Source organism: Falco naumanni, chromosome W, assembly GCF_017639655.2.
Source record: "Falco naumanni isolate bFalNau1 chromosome W, bFalNau1.pat, whole genome shotgun sequence".
In the NCBI taxonomy this organism is placed as follows: domain Eukaryota; kingdom Metazoa; phylum Chordata; class Aves; order Falconiformes; family Falconidae; genus Falco; species Falco naumanni.
Window position 1 is genome coordinate 18,438,456 of NC_054079.1, and position 22,737 is coordinate 18,461,192.

The following is a 22,737-nucleotide window of genomic DNA, read 5'->3' on the forward strand; positions in this document are numbered from 1 at the left end:
AAAAGCAGTGAAAAATAAGTGTTACCTGTATCCATGCTTTGGTTCAACTGCTGGTCACTTGTTTCTCCATCTTCACTGATATATCCTGGAGGTGGTGTTTCTGTCAAAAAAAAAAAGAGAAAGAAAAATCCACCTATTGGTTCAATGTCTGGAGAAATTTGTAAGATTTAGCATTTGGGGTTTCTATATTTAAGTCTTCACGAGCTACATATGATACATGAACACTAAATAATTTCATTTTGCTGTCCCTTCCTCCTTCCAGTAGGACTTCAAATGCATTACCTGCCTTATTGTCTATGTAAAATGTATCATCACTTATATGCCAGTCAATTTCTCAAATATGTTATATAATTAACAGATAATCCTTGTTTGTTCCATTTAAGACAAGACACTTTCACTACAATGAGTAAAAATTTTGCAATTGTGATCAACAGCTTTCACATTTAGTAGAATTACAAATGAAAAGAAAACATCTGGTGACTTCTACCAAAATAGTAGTAAGCTGTCTTTATGTAGTACAATCATCAGATCAGATACCCTCCCACGCCTTATAGAAGTTGCTACACTTAAAGGTCATTTTTCAGTTCAGTCCCCAAAATAATTTCTTCAATATCCAACAGTTGATTTCACTCATTAACGATAACTGTATTATCTAACTAGTTACACTGCACAAGCTTTATAATTGTTATTATTACTGTTACTTCCAAGCTCTATTAAAACTATCATCTAGTCTTTTAACTAGCTTTCTTTAAAGATGGGAGTTTCACAGACTAGAGTAAATTCAGTAACAAGTTCGAAGCATTCTGATACCAAAAACTGTGTCTAACTCCACATTAAGAAATATCTTAAAAGCCCAGGACAGTATGGATGTTCCCTTTCCCCATTCAAGATGTACTTTGTAATCCTGATAACAAGTTAACCAATTGTCTTTCAGGAAATAGTTTTCTTTGAACTGGGCAAATGCCCTTTCCTATATATTTAAGGCAAAACCTGGACTTTAGCGAAAGTGTTTGAATATCTCTACAATCATCTTAGAATTGTCTCTGAGACATCTGAGGGATTAAACACATTTAATTATTACCAAACAGCAGAAATTTAAAGATAGCGCCTTTCACTTAAGAGTTAAAATCAAATTATATCAAATATCATGCCTGAGATTTACAGCAATATAGTAAGATCAGAAGGCAGTCAGAGAGAGGAAACTAGATTAACTCAGTTGATTATATAAAAATGAACTGAAAGTATCATATCTTTGGTTCATTCTGTAAAACTAGTGTGCTAAATATAGATATCACAAGATTCAAGTGAGAATTTAAAAGGACAGTGAAGGGAAACCTTTACTAGCAAGGAGTATGATGATAAAAACATACTTGTTTTGAATATTTTTATAGAATTCATTGTGATAAAGAGGACTCCACCTATCTCCAAATCATTTGTTATAGTTAAGCCCACAGCCATGGTAAAAGGCCAATAACCATTACCAATCCAACCCACACCTCCAGTTTCCAGTTGCTAATCTAGGCTCTTTGGCACAGATTATTTTCCATATCTAGTCTCTGTCTGAACAAAGATTATTTCCTCCACCTAGTACTATTAATACTGTTTTAGGGTGAGAGGTTGAACACCACCACAGCTGCAAATAAATGCTCACGCACAGCACTAAAAAAAATCTTAGCAGAGCTTGAATGCCGCCTGAAGTTTGAACAATGCAGCTCAGTGCCTCTGTAACCTGAAAGGGAACATACAGCTCCTCTAAAGGCCTTCCTGCACCTTTATGATGGCCATCTTCCCTGCCACAGGTGAAACCAACCTCTCTGTAGACCAAGTACTCTGACAGTATGGCAGTGTGAAACTACCACAGATGTGAGTCTGGCCTGCCGCTAAAGAAAACTGTTCTCTGAAGCAGGCTGTCAAGACACACAAGATTTATCAGAACCTTGCTAAGTACTCAAGATTAGGTTAACACAGTCAAATAAAGTAAAATGCCATGATATTAATACAACAGGAGGGTGTCAGTGAAAGAGAGGAGGCAGCAAGGTGTGGTTAGCCACATAAACTTTGGAAGATCACATGAATACCTGCAATCACCTTGAACAGAATTCCTGCAAATAACTACCTAGTCGCTTTAGCTCATTTCCATAGCACTGGATTTTCAAATGGTGGCCTTCCAGTATTTTGTTTGCAGATGCTATCAAACACCCTCAGAGTCAAAAAAAGTATACAGAAGTTAAGAAAGCAACATAAACTTCTAGCACCTTAAATTGCTCTTTAAAGATCTGCTGTCCTTAAGTGGCAACAAATGTGGCACAAATTAAAAGATGAGAACAGATTAACTGAATTTTTTTGGTACCATTTCAATTCTTTGATACATTTAAAGAAAACACAAGCAACATCCCATTTAAGACATGTAGATACAATTTGTACATTGCATATATCTCAGTTTCAAGGCAGTCATCTTACTCTTCAAGAGAGTCCAGATCCGAATTTTCGGTTTGTTCGTAACATAGCTGCATTAAACATCTATGAGAAAACTTCAGCTTCACTTGGTTTTGTACTCTAGGCAACTTCCTGAACAGATAGGAAACAGGAAGTTGGGGCAGGAAACAAAGGTCTCTGATTTTGTTTCAATTCAATAATGGTACAGGCTTTCGGGTGCACCATAGCAGATTAGTCTTGATATTTGTTTTGGGGTGAGGAAGGGGAAAAGAGGGGGGAGGAAGAATTCTTTAAGAGTTCAATATTGTTAGGCTGTTCCTTCATACTAAAAAGACAGAACTATATGTACAAAACAGTAAAAGTACACAAAGGAACTCTTGATCAATTGTTAACTCCAGATCAAAACACTTTTTAAGTTACTGTTTTGCAACCTACAGTTTACATACTACACATGGTTAGATTGAGCAGCAATTTACTACTCAGTTACTACAAAGCATCTGGCAACCCCTGTACATTTGTAAAACAGGCTTAAAGCATAAGGTGAAGGTCTACTTTGTAGTTGTTAGCATTCTGAATCTTAAATAAGTTACTGAAACCAAGTAAGCTATTTTGAAGCCACAGCAACATGGTTTCACACAGGGCAATGCTCTGCAAACAACAGTATTCAGGTGTTTCCATTGGAATTAATACATTAAATCAATGAGCCTTAATTTATTGGCCTATCTTTCAATTAATTTGATCACTTAGGAGTATGAAATTACCATCTTTGTTCCAGTGGCACAATGTTAAATGTACTGTTTACAGTGGAAGTTAAGGAAATACCTGGTATGTAATTGCTCTGTGGTTCAATTCCAGCTGGGAAGTTAGTATTTTCAGGAATGGAATGGGTATAGTCATCAAGAGGTGGAAGCTCCGTTAGAATCTCAGTGTGCCGTGGCACTAGTACAGGAGGCAAGACTGGAAAAGCAAAATTCAAAGCATTAGTAAGATCTTCAAAATACATGCTTCTGTGAGCTAAAAGAAAAAAAACCACATCTAAACCATCTAACAATTTCTTCAGATGTTTTGAAATTTTCTGAATCTCTGTACTGCTAATACTAAAATTATACTAGTAGTTACTGGAAGAAACAGATTCCTGAGGTGCCTCCTGATTATGACTATTCCACATTAGCAAAAGGTAAGTCATCTCTATTCTCCTTTTCAGTCTGGATCATACTTAGCCAGCTGGAAACTACTAGCAGTACTGGAAGTGTTTATCAACACATTTGTTGTGTTCAACACATTTGTAAAGATTTTTCAGTGATTTTACTATTAAAAACTTCCAGGGGATGGTATTCTCAAAAGCTTTACTTCCAGGAATCTTGTACTTTTGGCAAGAGAAAGCAACACATTTCTCTCTTTCATTTAAAATGCTATGCTGGAACAAGTATGTACAGATGCTGCTATACAAAGTCAGAAGCAGTCTTCGTACCTGGTGTCTCCACTCTCTGGTAGTGGTAAGGGTTTACACATACTTCATCCTTTTTAAGATTAAAAGCATATTCACAGTTTTCAATTGCTTTAAGTTCATGGTGACTGTGAAGATCTGGCCAGCGCCACAAACGACAGTAAATAACATGCGGTAATCCTTTACGATGAGATACCTGTAGACGGCCATCGAGAGATCTATAAGGGAAAGATGTTGAGAAGTATTTACAGACTGCATGCTGTTGTCTTAATTGCTCAAGCAACAGTGTACACACATGGGATGGCTAGTTTGTTTATTCTCAGAATTCAATGGATTGACACTGGTAGTGACATTTATACTCTTGTTAAGAGGCTTCAAATGTGATAAAAATGTTGGTATCAAGCAGTGTCTTAACTTATTTTTGAGCTGCTCAAATTATTGCCAGTGAATTTAGAGTTCATTAAAAGACACTTTACCTCCAACCAAGTATTTTGGATGATTGCTTCATATACTTTTTTTTAATGCAGAAGACAGTTGTTAAAAAAAAAAATCACAAACTTTAATAGTCCCTTCCACTGCTTAACATAAAGGCTTTGCTGTGGCATGGATGCTTTATGGCTTTAAGCATAAGAACTCCCACAGGACTGCAAATAAGCCTATAAGTAGTCGGCTGCTCAAGCAATCCACATGGCAGTGTAACTGTAATACAAAAAGCATGAATGCACATCTTGTAAGGGCTGTACAGTTTATCTTCTTGATTTCATCTGCCTTGCTACCAGCTGAAAACATTTTGCTAGTTTTAAGACAGACTGCACATACTTACACAAATGCAGATGTTTATGATTGTTATGGGATGGGAGACAAACCTCAATACACAAATCAAGTAATGTGACATGAAAAAATAAAGACCCTGTTTAGAATTTGTCCACCATTAGACTACCGAAGAATTTTCAAACAATTCTTTAGTAGCTCGTATCTGAGCCAATTCGCAAGATTTAACTGAAAGCTTGTGGCATACAAAGCAGTTTAGACCTAATCTTACAAAGTGTTTAAAGAATTAAGTTTCCCAAGTTTGTTAATATAAATACCAAATCACATTAGAGCTTGCATTTAACAAGTCTTCCTACTCTTTCAATAGCACTGGCATGAAAAAGGAATATTCCAGAATTAGAGTTTCATTGGTCAAAACATCAGCTGAAAACACTTGGATTTCTACACTGGCAAGCAAATATTTTAAAATGCTGTACCATGAGAGGCCTAGGAAGCATTTTAGTCTATTTTACAGCTAAATCATCCCATTACAGACCCTCCAAAGCCAATCCCTCCCACAAGATTTCTATGATGCGAGAGAGGGCAGAATATTCACCTGGTTTGTTCAGAGAAGCTGTAAAGGCCTGTTGTATCCCACTGATCTATCGTGTTTGGTGTACTCAGTCCCCAAATTTCAGAGCAAGTGCTGTGCATAAATTGAAAACAAAAACAAAAAATTGATATGAATATGGGACATGGTTATTCAAAACACCATGATGTCAAACATGGAAAAATGTACAGAATACTTCCTTTCACATAGAAGATAGAGCATTGTTAGACTTGCATTTAAACTGGCATCTCATGCTATATTTTCTATATGAAGGAGGCTATCAAAATGGAACACATGATTCAAGGTAATGATAATGTTTTTAAGTAGTCAATACAGTTGTAATGTTCCTTAAAACAGGCAAAACTTCCTCAGCCTAGCTCTCTCAAAATTCAGTTTTAAAGGGTAGTTTCTGAGGGGGTTTTGTTTGTTTTTAAACATAAGCATCCCTAAGACTCTAAACAAAGGCCATGTATATCTGAAACTGAACATCACAATCTAACTTTCAGGTACAACTACTTCAGCATTAATCTTATTCTCCACACACACATACTGATTTGCTGCTTTTCCCAAAACAGAAAAGTTTGAACTCTGAAAAAAAGCACATTGTAGCTGATACTTCTCACTGTTTCTGTACTTTCCTTGATTAAAGTATTCTTTTCCACTGTACAAAAAGTATCATGTTCATCAGTTTTACTGCGCAGTATTTTAAGACTTAACTACAGAATAACAAAACTTAATTGCTAAATCAAGCAGTAGGAGAGGAGAGACAACTAACTCTTTACCAAACTGGTTCAATGACAAGATCACAACAGTAAAGAAACAGGAGCCTTCAGTCAGAGGCATAAACTAAATGCAGCAGCAGATTTAAGCAAAGCAAGAAAACAGTGTGGGCTTGTAAACTGGCAGCAGGCTTTCAGAAGCATAAATCGAGCTCACCTCTATCAGAGACTTGCTCTGTGACCACTGAAAATTGACAGTTTTCTATATAAGTAACACTCAGCTAGACTTCACACCTCAGAAAGGAAGAGAATTTAATTTAGTTCACAAGCAATTTATATCTCCACTTCCTAATTACAAAGCCTGAAGTTTGACTGGCTGCTACATAACCTTTAAAAATTATGGCCTCTGAAAAGTTGCAACAGAAAGAAAAATCCAAGTTTGTGAAACTCCTGGTTTTAAATATAGGTGTTGCAATGTAAATCTTAAACTACTAAGCTTAGCTCATATACTCCCAAGTTTGGACTGAATGCTTAAGGGAAGAGAAGTGAGGTTGTGGATAACTGGCTAGCTGAAAAGGGTCACATAGACATAGTCCAGCTGGCTGGACAAAAATGCACATCGCTCTCAGCTTATCTGAAGTAAAGCAAAATACACTGTCTTTGGCTGTTCTTGTTACACAGTAACAGGAAGATCGCGGTGGGAAAAGAATGTTGCAGGTGGGAACAGATAACTACAGAAGAGAAACTAGGGGCGGGCTTGGTATTTAGGCAACTAACCAATAATGAGCTTAACTTTTGTAATATGTATGAGCTAATTATAACAAGGCATAAAAGGTGACTGTAAGGGACAATAAACGAAGTCTGCTGATCACTCATATTGAGTGACTGTGTCTTCCCTCCGTCGCGACAAATGGCGCCCGAACAGGGACCCTAGAGAGGGCTGAACCTGCGAGCCACAGTTCGACGGAGATTCGGGTACCGGTCCTGAAAGCAGCGCAGGAGGCGGAAGGGCACAGTCCCCGCGCCCGGGAGCACCTACAGAGGGTCCCGCCGGCCACGCGTCGCCGAAGTCTCGCAAAGGCTGCAACAGCGCTGACGACGGTATGGAGAGACGAGCAACGTACGATTCGCTCAAATGCTTTTTAGAAAAGCGGAGCGTTCGGGACATAGATTGTAACAAGGCATTACCCGGGTTATTAGCGTATGGGATAGCATCCGGGTCCCCCGCGGCAGCGGCGAGCGGCGGCGCGGCCCGGCAGGCCCCTTCCCGGCCGCGGTTTCTCTCCAAGGCGGCACCCCCACCCCCACCCCCCTCCGATCGGCGCCATGGCGATGCAAGCGGCCAAGCGAGCTAACATCTGGCTGCCCCCAGAGGTCAATCGGATCCTCTATATTCGGAACCTGCCGTATAAAATCACAGCGGAGGAAATGTATGATATGTTTGGGAAATACGGACCTATTCGACAACTCAGAGTTGGAGACACTCCTGAAACAAGAGGAACAGCTTAAGCTTCTCAAGGGAAAATACGGAATTGATTACAAACCCACTATAAAAAGTGCTTCAGATGTCCCCTACAAGAAATGGGTAGCAAACATCTCTGTGCTTAAAGAGAAGCCTTTTTGCCTTGATGGAGATAATTTATTCTGTATTCTGTATTTATGCTGTATTCTGAATGTGGAAATTGGTTGGGACTAGGAGGCTGGCTTAAAGGCATTTTGCAAACGGGATTATTATTTTTGATCATTATTGTAATAATAGTTTTTTGATCAAAACCAGCCAAAATTATTTGTAAGCATTAGGCATGTTTGAAGAGAATGCCTTTATTTGAATCAGCAGTTAAAGTGTAGTTTAGTCTGATGCTGTGGTTTTATCTGCTTCTGGTGAATTTTTGAAGTGATGAAATCAGAGATACAAGGTATACTAAGAGTTATGAGGTAATAAGGTAATAATCTAAGTAAGGGTGCTGTCTTTTATATCTACAAGTGCAATATGCTTTTATGTAGCAGAGAGAAGCTTTGACAATAATGTTGCTTGAGCGAGATGTGCATGTGACCTTGGGAAAAGGGATATCACAACTGGAGTGCAACAGTGTTTCTATGTCTGGCAGAGTGAAATCTTTCAAGACCTGAGTTTAGACAGTCTAAAATAAATTGTTAGTGTTCAGAAAACCCATCTTAAGCCTCTTTTGCTTACATAGTGTTATGGAAGTCAACTGCTATTGTAGACAATTAATGATTTTTTAATACATATTAACAAATACTACTATTTTAACTTGAGGCAGTTGAGTGAGAAATACTCACATGTACCATTTGAAGGAATGTCAGCATAAATCGCACTTACAGTAAGACTGCATTTTTAATCACTGTACTCGTTAAGATTCGATGATGCCATAAGGCTAAGGCCTTTTATCACAGACTGGTTCTGAACTAAAAGGTGTGTGCACATGTAGATATGCACATTTGTGTTATTTTCCTTAATTGGCTACAAAATAATATAATTAGGTTGGGGACTAGATCTTGGGAATTTGTCTATTATACTTCTGTTTGTTAAGGAACATGCATAACATACAGCACCCATGTAGGCTTGGCTTGTGGCATAGTTGTCAAATTTAGCATAGACATTCAGACAGATAAGCAAGGTACTCTTCTTGTGTGTATCACCTACAAGCCATTATGGCTTAGTGTGTAAATCTGTATGTAACTGTTGAAAAATCCACTTATGAATGTATATAACTTGGAACTAATTTCTTCCCTTTGTTAATTCTTTGATATCAATGAGGTATTCTTCAGAAAATGTATGGACTGGTTGGTTGCATAAGGGCAGTTGTTATTTGGACAGAAAATTGTTAATGGTCAGGGATTTTCCACTAAAGTATTTGCAAATATTCCTAGTCAAACATCAGGTTGGTTTCTTTTTGGGTTTTGAGCTTGCATTAGTCCAGGTTCAGAACTTTAAAATTACCTTTGAATTTTTTTAACTTTTTATATCACTGGAACAGAAAAAGCATCTAAATTAAAGCTTCAAGCTAACTTTATTTTTCAAGTATTTCAGGAATTATACTTCTGAACTGAGATTTTATAAGTTGGCTGTGTATTTTCCTGTGTTAAAACGCTGTTATTGAAAATGGTCAACCAAGCCTATGTCGCCCAAAATAAAAACGGGGGAATTGTGGATAACTGGCTAGCTGAAAAGGGTCACATAGACATAGTCCAGCTGGCTGGACAAAAATGCACATCGCTCTCAGCTTATCTGAAGTAAAGCAAAATACACTCTCCTTGGCTGTTCTTGTTACACAGTAACAGGAAGATCGCGGTGGGAAAAGAATGTTGCAGGTGGGAACAGATAACTACAGAAGAGAAACTAGGGGCGGGCTTGGTATTTAGGCAACTAACCAATAATGCTTTTGTAATATGTATGAGCTAATTATAACAAGGCATAAAAGGTGACTGTAAGGGACAATAAACGAAGTCTGCTGATCGCTCATATTGAGTGACTGTGTCTTCCCTCCGTCGCGACATGAGGTAAGTATTTTTATTTCTCCTCCCTACACAGGGAAAATTCATTAGTGTTATGAAACAAAACAGGAGACAGCACAGCACTGTACATAAAGCCACATTCAGGGCTGACAGCCACCTCAATTCCATGGTGACTTCAATAAAACAAGTATGGGCTATTGATGAAGGGAATGAATGGTTCTTCCGTCTTGCCAGTCCCACATGCCTCATTTCTAATGTCATTCCACAGAAGCTGAAACTTCCATGCCATTGAGGAGCAACCCAAATCAATAAACTGGCTATCTGACCACAGAACCTATATGGCTGAAAAGTTGTGTTTTCAGAAGTACTTTTCAGCCAGATCAGTTGTTCTACTCACTGTGGAGCTACACAAGCACTACAAAGGAGGAGTGAGAGTATAATTTAGGGCAGCAGCCTGCATTTCTCTAAAATAAAAATGTTAAATAATATATGGCCTTTGACATTTTACTGATTATGACACAAGCAAAATCTTGTACTAGCTGACTTTTTGTCTAGTAAAGAGCAGCAGACAGCCACATGCAAAAGCCCATTTGCTGACATACATCCAGTTCTGCAAGAAAGCCAACTGTCCTCAACAAGTTACATCCACCTCAGATGCAGGCAGCATCACAGCTCTCCAGAAAGAGTGGGCTGTAGAGCAATACTGACCATCCCTGCATCAGCAACTGCTCTTTTTCATATTCCTAAGACACCTCCAGGATGGTGGGCTGCCAGAAGTTGCCTAAGGATTGAAATAATTGCCCCAAAGACACACGGGCAGCCTGTGGGACACCAGGCAGCACCCCTGAATGTATCATGCCCTTAAATATGCACCACTACTGCTGGTAAGAGATCATCATGCACATTAAATTAGAAGAACAATCAGCAGACACAAAGCCTGCTGCACATTGACACAGTTAGCTCTGACAGCTTACTACCTAGATCCTTTATACAAAGCAGTGCTCCAAAGCTGATGCTGTCACACAGATTACACGTTCCCAAAATTGTGGAGTGCATCACTGATGTAAGCATGACATGCCATGCATTTGCTTCAAAAGACTTTTAATACAGCACATGCAGAAGTAAAATTTCATAGCCCTTGACAAAGCACGATGAACAGAAACAGCATTTTATATTGCTAACTTCTCTCTATAAATATTCAAACTATCAAAGCTGACAGCACATTTCGCAAACTATGGAAAGACAAAGAGTATCCTGAAGTGACTGTGTGACAGAGCCATAGCTTGCAATGAAACTCACGACACCATGGAGGGAGGGCAGGCCACAAGGTACAGAAAAAGTGATCAGTTAGAGCAAACTGCTCCAGCAGCTTAAATGATACACTGTCTTCCAGGATGTATCCCTGCTTAGAGCTGGCATTAATATCAATGTTATACTGGCTCATCTAAGCTAGGACTATACTCCAACTTGAATAATCTAGTCAAACACTGAAGTGCCTGCAGGAAAATATCCCTTATGATCAATAAAATCAGCTCAATACAGCTTTTACTGTTCACTGGAAGAAACATCTGCGGAAATTAAGTGGCCTCCCCACTCCCCTGCTCACATAAAAGATCCACTGCCTAAAAGATGCAAGACTGTTGTGTGTCGTCGTGTCGTCCCCCCCCCCCCCATCACCCAGTCTGTAAACTAAGGTTCTTTGTATTCACACACACACGAAATCAGAATGAAATTTCTCAACCATAAAAAAAGCATACTTTGTACACAGCACTTCCATGAAAGGCCACAGTATGTTCATTCATACGCAAGCAACAGCCCGATGGAGGGCACACACACCTACTCATCCCAGAAAGGTGGTGGCTGTAAAGAAGGCGACAGCATTCTGAAAGATGTTTTAACAACCACTAAAACCATCTAAAAGAGAGATAGGAGGTACAGACTTTTTAGTAGTACAGAATTAACACCCCGAAAATAAATAGGCATTCTCTCCTAAACCTGCCTTTCTGAAGCACCCTAAATCCCTTGTGATGCGAAGAGTCTTTCTATGCCTTAGTCCATAAAGAATTTATAAGAATCTGGGACTAACATCTGTACTCATAAGTTAAGTCTTGTCTGGAAACATTCCTGGGCCCTGGAACACAATCATGTATGCTAGAAAGCTGCTAGGACATTCCCCAGCACTAGGTCATGCCAATTACTGTTCTCCCACACAATTCCCAGGTTTGAGTCACACACCATCGGGACCACTCGCACCGGGCAGTTCAGATGTAGCCACCCTGCCCTGGTAGCTAAGAGTTTATGGACAAGACAGCCCTGAGCCAGTTGGCCATGGTGCCTGGGAATGTTCCCAGGCACATTTAAATTATTAGAAGGAAGGCAGCCAAGACATATCACCATTTCATCTTTAGTAAGCAGACTGCCCTCAAACCGAAGCCTTGAAATACACTTGGGCTTCACATTTTACCAAAAAGGGGTTTTTTTGTTTACAACTTGCTGTATACTGCAGTACTGGTAAGCCATCACTGTTTCCAAAATACAATTTGGCTCCTGCATCTAAGCTGTACTTAAATCTTTCCTGTGTAGATAGCACTTAAATATACTCCAAAATACAAGCTTCAAGCTAATATACTTCCTCCCACCAGAGCAGACAGTTTCATTCCAAGGAGCATTTTCATTGCTGTTCTCAAAACAATTTGTCCATTGACAGAAACGAGGTCAACTATACAAAAGCTAATATTTTTATCTTTTCAACACTAGCTTAGATTAGCAAATCACCATGTTCTGTAGCCTCCAGCACTCTTCAGAGCAAGCTTGCTTGAATACTAGGTTGCTGCTTTTGAAGACCCCATAAATGAATTTATTATAAGGGACTTCAGGGATATAAAGCATCAAGTTGGCTCAGTTTCCCAGGTGTTTTGAAGTTCTAACAAAATAAAACTATTTCCTAGAGAAAGGAGAAATGCTCAAAGCATACTTGCAAGAAATAACTCTGAGACCCAGTGATTTTTAGGGAAAAGTCGAAGTCTAGCAGACTTCTAGTTAAGCTACCACACACTAAACCTGGGATGACTCAGTCCCGCAACTCCTATATCCCAGGACTGACAGGGTGAAGAAAGAGTCAGACAAGTTATTACTGGGTGGAATCAAAGCTTCTTCTGTCAAAGCCTTCCCCTAAGTGGAAAGGGTTGCAAGGATTGGCATTTCAACATGACTTTTCATCTGCTTATAAGGACCAGCATCTCAGATGATACTGTACAATTCTGGCAAGAAGAATCTTTAATGTGGCTATCAGCATGCAACAGCACACAGTATGCCTTCACTACTTCCATTTCATCATTTCCTTTAACAGGAAAATCTGAGTTCCAAACAAACCCTACTCTGGGCAAGAAATTACCTCAACAGCAAAGAGCTGTAGCAATGATTCACAATATTGAGACAAAATATCAAAACTGCCTTTCTTCAGCAAGACAGAAAATACTGGCATACGCAAGAAAAAATGCAGACACTGGAAAAACCTAAATATTAAAGATAACAAAATTATTTGTATTGCCTAGTCTACATATCACAGATTATGTTCCAAATCAGCATCAACAGTACAAACTATCTTAGGGGAATAATAGTATCTGTAAGTCTACTACAAAACTGGACTAATCAAGTCCCAGTTCAAATACAGATGAATTATCGGAAGAATGAACATGGACAAACACTGTCTGTGCCACACTCACAAGTGAGCAACATGATTGCTTGCTTTAATGTGTTATAGCCCTGTTTGAGGAATCCAATATCAAGTCCATATTAAAATCTGTAATAACCAGATATAAACTACATGGGATGAAACAGCTTAAAGTAACACATTTTAGGCACATTCAGGAGTCCAAAAATACAGATGGATGTCATCCCAAATGGGACACACTGACCCAAAAAGATTTTTGTAATCACAATACGATTAAGTGGTAAAGTATGCAGGATCCATCTAGATTAAAAAAGGAACAGGATAAGGCTGAACAGGACAAGACAACCATTGCCAACCAGCATATTAATATTAGGTCTGTGCCAGTACGACCTCATCTTAGTGAATGTAGAAATCCGTTTGCAACCTGGCTTGCAGCAGCAGTAATACTGATGCAGCTACACAGAACAATCCATCTCCTCACTAATGTCCAGATGCCAACTAATAAAGTTACCTCAGGTTGGTACTCTACCTAGGTTGCTTAATTTTGTTCAGCTTCCCAGCACAGTTAAAAGCCAAATGTACTGATGTACAGATCCAAGCAAGTATGTGCAAGTACTGTCCAAACAGCCATGACCACAGCATCAAACAAGCTGGTGCCTACACATGGCACTGCGCTGCACTTACTCCAAGACATCCCCATACTTTCACCAAATGCATTTGCAAAGTAGAAGATATGAGGGATAAAGCTGGTAGGTCTCATCGATAATACTGTTTTATAGAGATGCTGTTTTATTTGAGGCTATAGCTGAAAGAACCCAAAGCCAACAAGAGCTTTAAGCAGTACCCTACATGCACCAAGACAGTTACACACACGCTTAGGCTGGTATCTGTATATTACATGTCATTGATACTATGAATTTATTACTGTTTTTTACTGAGACAGAATGAATAAAGTAACTATCCCACCACTAACACTGTTTATGGTATCGGCAATGCTGTGCGCTCTAGGTACTTTTTGTACTAAATGAAGTGCTCCCAACAAGTATGACATCAGAGGAAAGTAGGCAGAACCACTTCACAGATATTCACATATGAAGTACCAGAAAGTCTATACAAAAGTTGTTAAATACCGTCACAATTCATACATAACTGCAACTGCACTTTCTTCTTCAAAGTCTTGCAAAGTGGAAGAGCTCTAAAGGAGCTAAAAAGCAGAGAATTCAGTTGACAGCTTCCCCTTTACCTGAAGTGCCAGCACTAGCAAGATGACAAATAAAACCCGAAATACAAATACCTTCATGCTAGTCAAAGCCTGTATTATACAGGAATCATTACAGAATAGTCTTGGACATTTAACTTGCTTGTTTGTAAAGTATTACACTGAACTTCTAACATTATTCCTGAATCTTTCACATCTTTCAGAACCTACAGCCACTACCAACTTTGCAAGTACATGTGCACAGTAATCTTCATTTATCTGTCTCTTGCATCTTATAATCACAAGCCTTTCTTCCACTGAATCTTATTTGTCTTCCCCCTACATTTGAGGCATTTGTAGTGCTGGAGCTGTGACTGAAACGATAAATAATTTCGGTAAACTGTGATAGTACCTCATTTATCCATTTTAACTGTCATTCTCATATCCCACTTTAGTTTTCAAATTCTAGAATTCTCATGCAAAGCCTTTCCTAAAAATGCAAGCCTGACATTTGTTTTCACTAACATTTTCACTCAAAGACTAAACAAGAAGATTGCAACAACAACAGAAAAGTTGATCAGGTTTTCACTTGAACTAGAGAAGTTACTTAGCACAGGCACACAAACACCTTTACACCAGCCTAACATTTACAGCATTTACTGCCTCACCTGATAATTTGTCAAGGGGGCAGAAGAGAGGTGCAGAAGTTTATTCGAGAGCTACACCAAGCTATCCAAAATGGAGTTAGAGCAGTAAGAAATAACCATTGCCTTTATGGAATCCCATTTTCTCATAGCAAATGGGCAAATGCTATTGTTTTAACATTGCTCATTTCTGTTTCTGTAAAATTTGCCTGAGTAGACAGGTTAAAGTCTGCATATTGAAGATCTGCACCTTGCATAGTAATTAAAAAAAATCCTGCTACGCAAGATCTTAGATCCAAGACTTCACACAGCAACATAGGGAGCAGGAACCCAAGGTAGGAACACCACTATATTGGCTTAGGCTCTGGTTCATCACTGGTGTAGCTAGACTGAAGCTGCACTCCTGTGAAGATACTGTCCCATTACACTCCACTGATACTAACTCTGAGAAAAGAATCACTCGATGGATGAAAAGAACAGAAAGAATCCTTCCTCTGACACCAGTTGTCTTCCTGATGCAACTGAGGATCAAGAACAGCTGGGAGGGAAGTATACCAAACCTTTGGAACTAGCTCAGAGAGTCTCAAAGACAACAGCAATAGGAAAGACTGATTTGAAAGGCTTAGGTGTAATACATGTGAAAAACTCCACAATTAAAATAGTTCATTGGCTTACATACAGTATCATATTCAGCAGAAATGACAGTTCCTACCAAGTCTGCCTTATCGTGGTTTCCTTAATTCTGAGTTTCAAATGAAAATGTGTGTAGCTGCCTTCATGTTCTGACTTGACAGTCCTTTCTATATACCAGCAATTAGCATTTCTCCCTATTACAGCCTAAAATGTCTATGTACCACCCAGTAGCAATGCTAATTATATCACCTGTCTTTGCAAACAGCACCTCAGCTAGCTGTACAGCCAGCTGTCTGAACAAAAGCTTACTGTAAAATGTAGTTTGGCTGGCCTAAATGCCTCAACTACCAAAATATATGTTGCTCATTGTTTCTTTTCCCCATACTGGGGATGACAGTAAAAAGGTCATTTGCACTATGCTCACTTCAAAAACATTAAAGAGATTTGCAGTAACAATACAAGTATTAAGTTACTTCCATGAGTATCTACTGTACTCTTCTTTGAATCTTACATCATTTTGCACCCCTGCAGAACTGATCAATCTTTTTACTTGCATCTCCATCATCCCATATTGCAGTGACAAAATATCATCTACTCATTTAAGTGTACATAACCAGGCATACACATTCATCAAATCGCACGACTCAAAGCTACAGCAGCTCATTCCTGCATGTGAGTGATGTGAAGTAACATAGAGGTCCTGATCTCATTTTCTTGTAACAGAAAATTTAAAGATTCAGTAATTCAGTATGAAATAATGATTTTTCTTCCAAGCACCTGCTAGAGGTATGAGCTAATATCTTAACCAAGGCCAAATAAAAAGCACCAGTGTGAATTCTTCTTAATTATTTACACAGGTCTGCAGTAGCACTCATCCTTCAGAGGAGCTGGAAAAGGTTCTTCCATGGAGACCATTCTGTGACAGACACTGGGACAGAAAAGCAGATCCCTAGAAAGTTCTGTTAAAGGCTAGTATTAACAACCAGAGTGAATGGGCATTTGCGAGTTTTAATTACAGGTGGGCAGTTAGTCTGCTAACAGGTTCTCCCATTCTTCAGAGGGGAAACAGAGCCTGTTAAGTCTAGGAAAAGGATATTAAGTAATGTCTAAAAGAGCCCTGGTCTCCAGAAAAGAAAACTCTTACAGAACTGAAAGCACAGGTTTCTGTCTCAGCACAAACTCAACAAAACAATAGTAAAACCGGCAGCTGGGGCATTCAGCTCCCACAGTTATGAGTGGTTCCCCAAGTGTCCCCAACCCCTTATTTATGCAATTGGTCTTACATACATAAAAATAAGCCTGGTTTTCTCTCTCCCCAAAATCCAAAACCAGACCTTTTTTCTTTGTGTGGCATATGCTTGAAGATTACTTGCTCAAAGCAACCTTCTCTCTGTGCCTCCCTCCTCCCCACATACACATTCAGGACATGCTACATCCAAGAAAGAAACGTTTATGCATATACATATTTAGTGGAATATAAACCAGGAACAATTACACAAGTTCTCATAATCAGAACCCTTTTACAAATAAAGTTTACATAGAATTTTATACAGTACATTCAAAATCATTACATCAAATAGAAAACACAGCATCTGAACTGAGGAAAATGATTTAAGTAACCTTCCTTATAAATGGATGTATGCTAAAAAAATTAACACATCAGAAGAGCCAGAAAAGCAGGAGGCACAGGATACAATTAACCTCCCTAACACTGTGGGAAAAGAAAAGTCATCAAACAAGTCCCATTTACTTCAGCTTAAACTTTAAGGATGTCCACAGGGAACTCTGAAGTGGAACGTGAGGTATGAAAGATACTCTGTTATAACCTAACATCTGAGCCACTCACTGCTCATTTCAGGGCCAGTAGCTAGTTTCTTCCAGTTTTACAGAGCACCAGGCCAACAAGTCATCTTGATGAACAGTATAGGCTTCTGTTGCCTTTTCTAAAGGCACACTTCTTGGTCATGTGCAACAAACTGCCTACAAAGGCAAAATACAGATATAAGGCAGGCCTCTTCAAAGCACTTCATCCTCCTCCCTTCTCCCAAATCCTGACATGCTAGCACAGTGCTGTCAGACAAAAAGCAGCCAACAGTGTTACCTTATTTTTCTCGAGATGCTGGAAGGATAGCACCTCAAAGTTCAAGAGCAATTGTTTCAGGATGCCATGGAAACCAAGCAGAAGTAAAATATTTACTTCTTTTCTTGTTGTCCATATGGCCTGTTCAGATGCAGATCCTATCAAGGAGTCTTTACTCTCTGTTCAAAGTCAGGTGGAGAGCAGCCTGCAAACTTGTAAACTTCTAAATGGCAAGGTCAAGCAGCACAGAGATGGTGTTCAGGACTGAGAAAAAGGCATGCAATACAGCTCTGCTTCAGTCAAGAGTCCGAGGGAGCTGGCCACAAGTCTTATGCTGAGAGACTGAAGACAGGGAGCATGCAAAAGCAGCCTATGGAAATCGTGAGCTAACAGCTTTGCTGGGAAACTTGCCCTACAGTTCTCTACTCTCAACATACCACCACAGCCTTCAGCAGCTGCAATTTGTATCTCACAAACTCTGAAGCAGTCTTACTGGAGATAAGATGAACCACGACACAGGTTTACTCCCCCAGTCACATGTTCAAAAAACACCATCAAAACCAGTGACTTCTAGATGCCCTGCATCTAGTGAGGATGACAAGTGTACTCCAGCATTCACAACAGCAGCTCCTCAGAGACTAACCAAGCAGGAGGGGAAACAAGCATGCAAAAAACACAAAGAAAAACAGATTATCATGTGGACCCACAAGCTCTGAAGACATGGATGTTTGTACTTTAGGAATTCCAAGTTATAATTTTGAGAATGCCATCCTACACTACTTTCCTTTGTTACGTTATTATATCCAAAATAATACAGCAATCTGAAAACCTTCATTGCAGCTTCTCACAGTATCTTTAGAAACATAAATGCAACACTTCAACTGGGATAGAAGTCCAAGTTTGAAACTCCCATAGCTGAAAGTACCATGTGCGTTACGTATCTTTTAATATCAGTTTGCTCAGACAAGTTATCTGTATTTCATCTGAGAACACCATACTGGAAAATGCCTTCAGACTTTCTGACAAAAACTTTCCAGAGAACACAAGACCACCTCCTCAAAGAAATAGAGGATCAAAACTCTGTTACCGGAGTAAAGGAAGCATAACCAGGAACACATGCTCCAAAACCATCCATTTAGGAAAATAACTAGAGCTCCATGTAGCACTACTGAGATGTTGCACCACAACATATAGCAGGCAGCTATGAAGCAACTATGTTCAGCAACTCAGACTAGCTGAGAAATCACCATCTGTCCTCCACTCTCATTATACCATGCCTATGAGAACAGTTGATCAAGCAATTCCTTTCTAATATTTAAATTATCACTGAAATGCTCCAAGTAGAGACAGATGACCTAGCATGGTCTTCCAGACCAGGAACAATGTCAAGCTGTTAAATATCTTTCTTTCATTTACAAGTTACATAAGGAATGAAGAACCTAACAGATTCATCTCAATTTCATTTCACACCACATGTGGTTACTTTTTTCTGTTTTGCATTAGTAAGCAATATCATGCAGTGGGTTAAGATGACACCCAAAACAGTTTCACAGATTAACTCTGTATCATCCTTAACAGACCTAAAACAGAGGTATCAAAGGACAAAATATCTTTATAGGAAGACATCTCCAGCACAATACTGGCTGATCCACAACAAACTGATCTGTTAACAACAGACAGCAATCTCATAGAAGATCATACTTTCAAAAGACATAAATAGAGCTTGGCATACACATTTCGGGACTAGCACCAGACAGACATTAAAAAATTACCTTTATCTTGAGCTCTCTAACCACTATTAGTCATAGTAGGTGAGGTAAAAGCTTTTCCCACAAGCTAACAGGTACAAGCTAGCTACCAAGGGCTAAGTCAAACAATTTTTCTCAAGGACTCCATCATCCTCCAAGTGGGTGAGCAGCTGATGCTACCGCATGAGTGGGCTGGTTTGCAGCTGATGGACAGCTGAAAAAACATGTGACATTTTGATTAACCTTCTCAAACTATGGGTATTTGGGGTAGTGAGGGGGAGGGATTAGCTTTGCAAGATATTTACCTTGTCCACATTCCTTGAAAAATATGCGAACTTGGCAAAAACATTACTCTTAGAACAACAGATACAGGATCTTTTAATACCTCATTACAAACTGAAGCTGCCTCTGGACAGCTTTCCCCTATGAATCATACACCCTTCTCAAGAAATCCAGGAAAACAAATGAACACAGGATATATAAAGTGCTTTATGCAGGGAAGCCACTACTGCCAGAATGTCCCCTGCCACAACCCAAGCCACATACACCTAGCAGAAAATTGGTGAAAGAATACATTGAACTTGATCCATGTCCCAAACAAGAGACTATCTTTTAAAGGTAAAGCATACAAATTCAAAGAAAATTCAAGTATATAAATAAAGCATGCAGTATTTCCTATATTTCAAACAAAGTTTGAGCTGTAGAGAAAGCTTCCCCAAGCAACATATTGGGGAAGAGAACTGAATGGTCCTTGCGCTGTGATTGTTGCATCATTTTGGTAAATAAGCAAATACAAAAATTAAATCAAACAATGACGTTACCATCACACACAGCAATGACCAGGTTTTATGAGAAATATTAAAAGAAAGTTCACAGCTAGCAAGAAACCACAAAAAGGTTTGAAGAGTTTAATTTTTCAGATACAAGAAAGCACTATTTCTGAAGCAAACAGTGTGTTTTCTGAGATATATTGTCTTATGCGTTTAGCATAGGCAAAATCAGGAAGGCAACTTAATATCCAAGGTGTTTAACTACAGGCCTCTGCTCTCAGGCCCAGAACAGAATACAAGACCCCATATTAGATAGTATTGACAGAAAATCTGAATATGCAGGGACACAGTTAGAACAAGAATTAAAATGAATTTCCTGAGCTTTGCTGCCTAGAGCTAGACAGAAAGGATGTGTTAAGATCCTGGACAAGTCCTGAAGTCTTCAGCACCTTGCTCACAATTCACCCCCAGAACACTCATCTAAAGACAATGCCCACAAGCACTCTTGCCTCACATGCAATTGCTTAACAGCCAAAGCACTTTCCCAGGGTGTTCAACAGTTTCTTCTCACTCCACCTAACAGGAGTCAACCCTGATCTACCATCTGCCCTCTGCTGAGGTGGCAGTTGCTCACTCTCTGCCTATTGCAGCCAAAAAGATGAGTTTTCAAGGCTTAAGGAACATTAGCATTCAATAAACAGTTACGCGGCTTCTCTCTGCAAGGATAGCTGCTCAAATACTTCTTGGAACTGCTGTGGTTACTGGCCAAAACATTGAAGGGTTCCCATATGGTGAACAAACGTGCTGAATACCAGGCTCCAGTAAAAATGTCTTCCTATCATTGAAGAGACAATTACAGCATTTTTAAAACAGCTGCCACCAATGCAACTTGCAAGAGGCATGACCACTTCAGTAGGCCCTCTGCCCTCCTACTATATTAATCTCATTGAGACACATAAGGGACAACAAAACATTCATTTTTGGTTACTAATTGTGCTTAGACAAGGCATCAGTCTGCAAGATGGGTACATGGGACAAGCAGAACATTAGACACTCAAAATTTAAATACAAATGAACTAAAAAGGTATTTTCATTATTAGCTTTTGTGGAACTCAGTAGAACAGACACACTTGAATTCTTTTCCTGATATAGCTATTAGGTTTATATTCAACTTCCCCCACACACTATAACAGAAATTTTCCATCTTACAGAAAGACAGTAATGAACTATCAGTAAGCTTTGGTAACTGAAGGCTGTACTGCTGTAGGTTTACACAAACACAGCAAGGTCCATAAAGACACTCCTGGAAAACATCATTAGGAGTCCATGAAATTAACATATGGAGTTACCTATTAAGGAGAAAACTTTTTTAACCAAGGCATGAGAGTCAAACAGTTTCAAACAATTTCCCATCCATGAAGCTGCAAGATTTTACATCAGTTGACACCAGCCTTTCCTTGTGTTCCAAATTTCAGAACTACAGTCTAAGTTAAAATTATTTGAAACATCAACAGAGGAACTTGACTTGAAGCCTCCCACAAAACTAAGAGGAAGCAAAGACCAGCTCAACTAAATATAAACTTTGAAATTCAGCATTTAAGCAAAACGCAGAGCTTGCTTCTTTTGCATCAGGCTTTTCTCTATCCTGTACCTAAGAAAAGATAACCCAAAGCATCTGAAGAATTGGTCAGTTTACCTACAATTATGGGCAACAGCTCTAAATGAAAACTTTCCATTCTTGACTTACTGAAACTCATTTGTCCATTTTGGAATAAAAAGCCACAATTTGGAGGATCTTTTCTGAACAAATGCTGAAGTCAGATTACTGTGCAACACTTGTTCAAGGGGATTTCCCCTATCTCATTGTTCTTCTGCCAATTTTGAAACATATGCAGCGAGATGTGAACTTACTCTAGCTCCTGATTGTTCTCTCGTATCCTGCCAGTCTGCTTCAAACAATGCAGCATGACAGAAGCCAACGAAAGCTGTTCATGATGAGACTACAGTATTGTATACAGTAAATTTTAGAAGTTTTCCACCAATCAGCACTGCAAGCAAGTCAGAGTAAGTGAACAGAAGCAAGGAGTAAACAAGACATGGGAAATTACTTTTATTAAATTAGCAGGTGTGGATTACAAGCAAGATTAAGTCAGTAGGGAGCCCATTAACTAGCTATTTGTGTTCAAAGCTGCAGCAGTAAAAGAACTGCAGTATGTTGTTTATCCTATAAATTCCTCCTAAACTAACAACCTGAACTACACAATTGGGAAGTTTTTCCTGTAAAATTGCTCTGGTTGTCATAAAACATTCACACTAGTAAAAAAGGTACTCAGGTGTTTTGTAAAAGCCAGCCAATTTAGTTTTCTTGGTACTGCAACAAAAGACTATAATGAGGAGTGGAATCTGCCACACTGAATAGCTGATCTGATATAAAGACACTAATTACCACAGTATGCCAGGGAATAGTTTAGCATTAACTTGGGCTGACTAAACCACCCCCACCCCACCCCCGATTCCTTTATTGCAGGAGAAACAAGTACTATTTATGAGAT

General features: G+C 39.1%; 1 protein-coding gene across 4 annotated transcripts in view; it reads right to left on the minus strand.

Annotated features, from left to right (window-relative positions):
- Positions 1-22,737, minus strand: part of LOC121080591 (mothers against decapentaplegic homolog 2) — a 55,455-nt gene that overhangs the window by 10,284 nt on the left and 22,434 nt on the right. For 3 of the 4 annotated variants that reach the window (XM_040578722.1, XM_040578721.1, XM_040578723.1), the window contains exons 3-6: positions 5,250-5,339; positions 3,908-4,101; positions 3,259-3,393; positions 26-100 (exon numbers count right to left, since the gene is read on the minus strand). In XM_040578722.1, coding sequence (XP_040434656.1) covers positions 26-100; positions 3,259-3,393; positions 3,908-4,101; positions 5,250-5,339 — 494 coding nt within the window. The remainder of the gene's footprint in view (positions 1-25; positions 101-3,258; positions 3,394-3,907; positions 4,102-5,249; positions 5,340-22,737) is intronic. The other variant, XM_040578724.1, reaches the window with a different exon arrangement.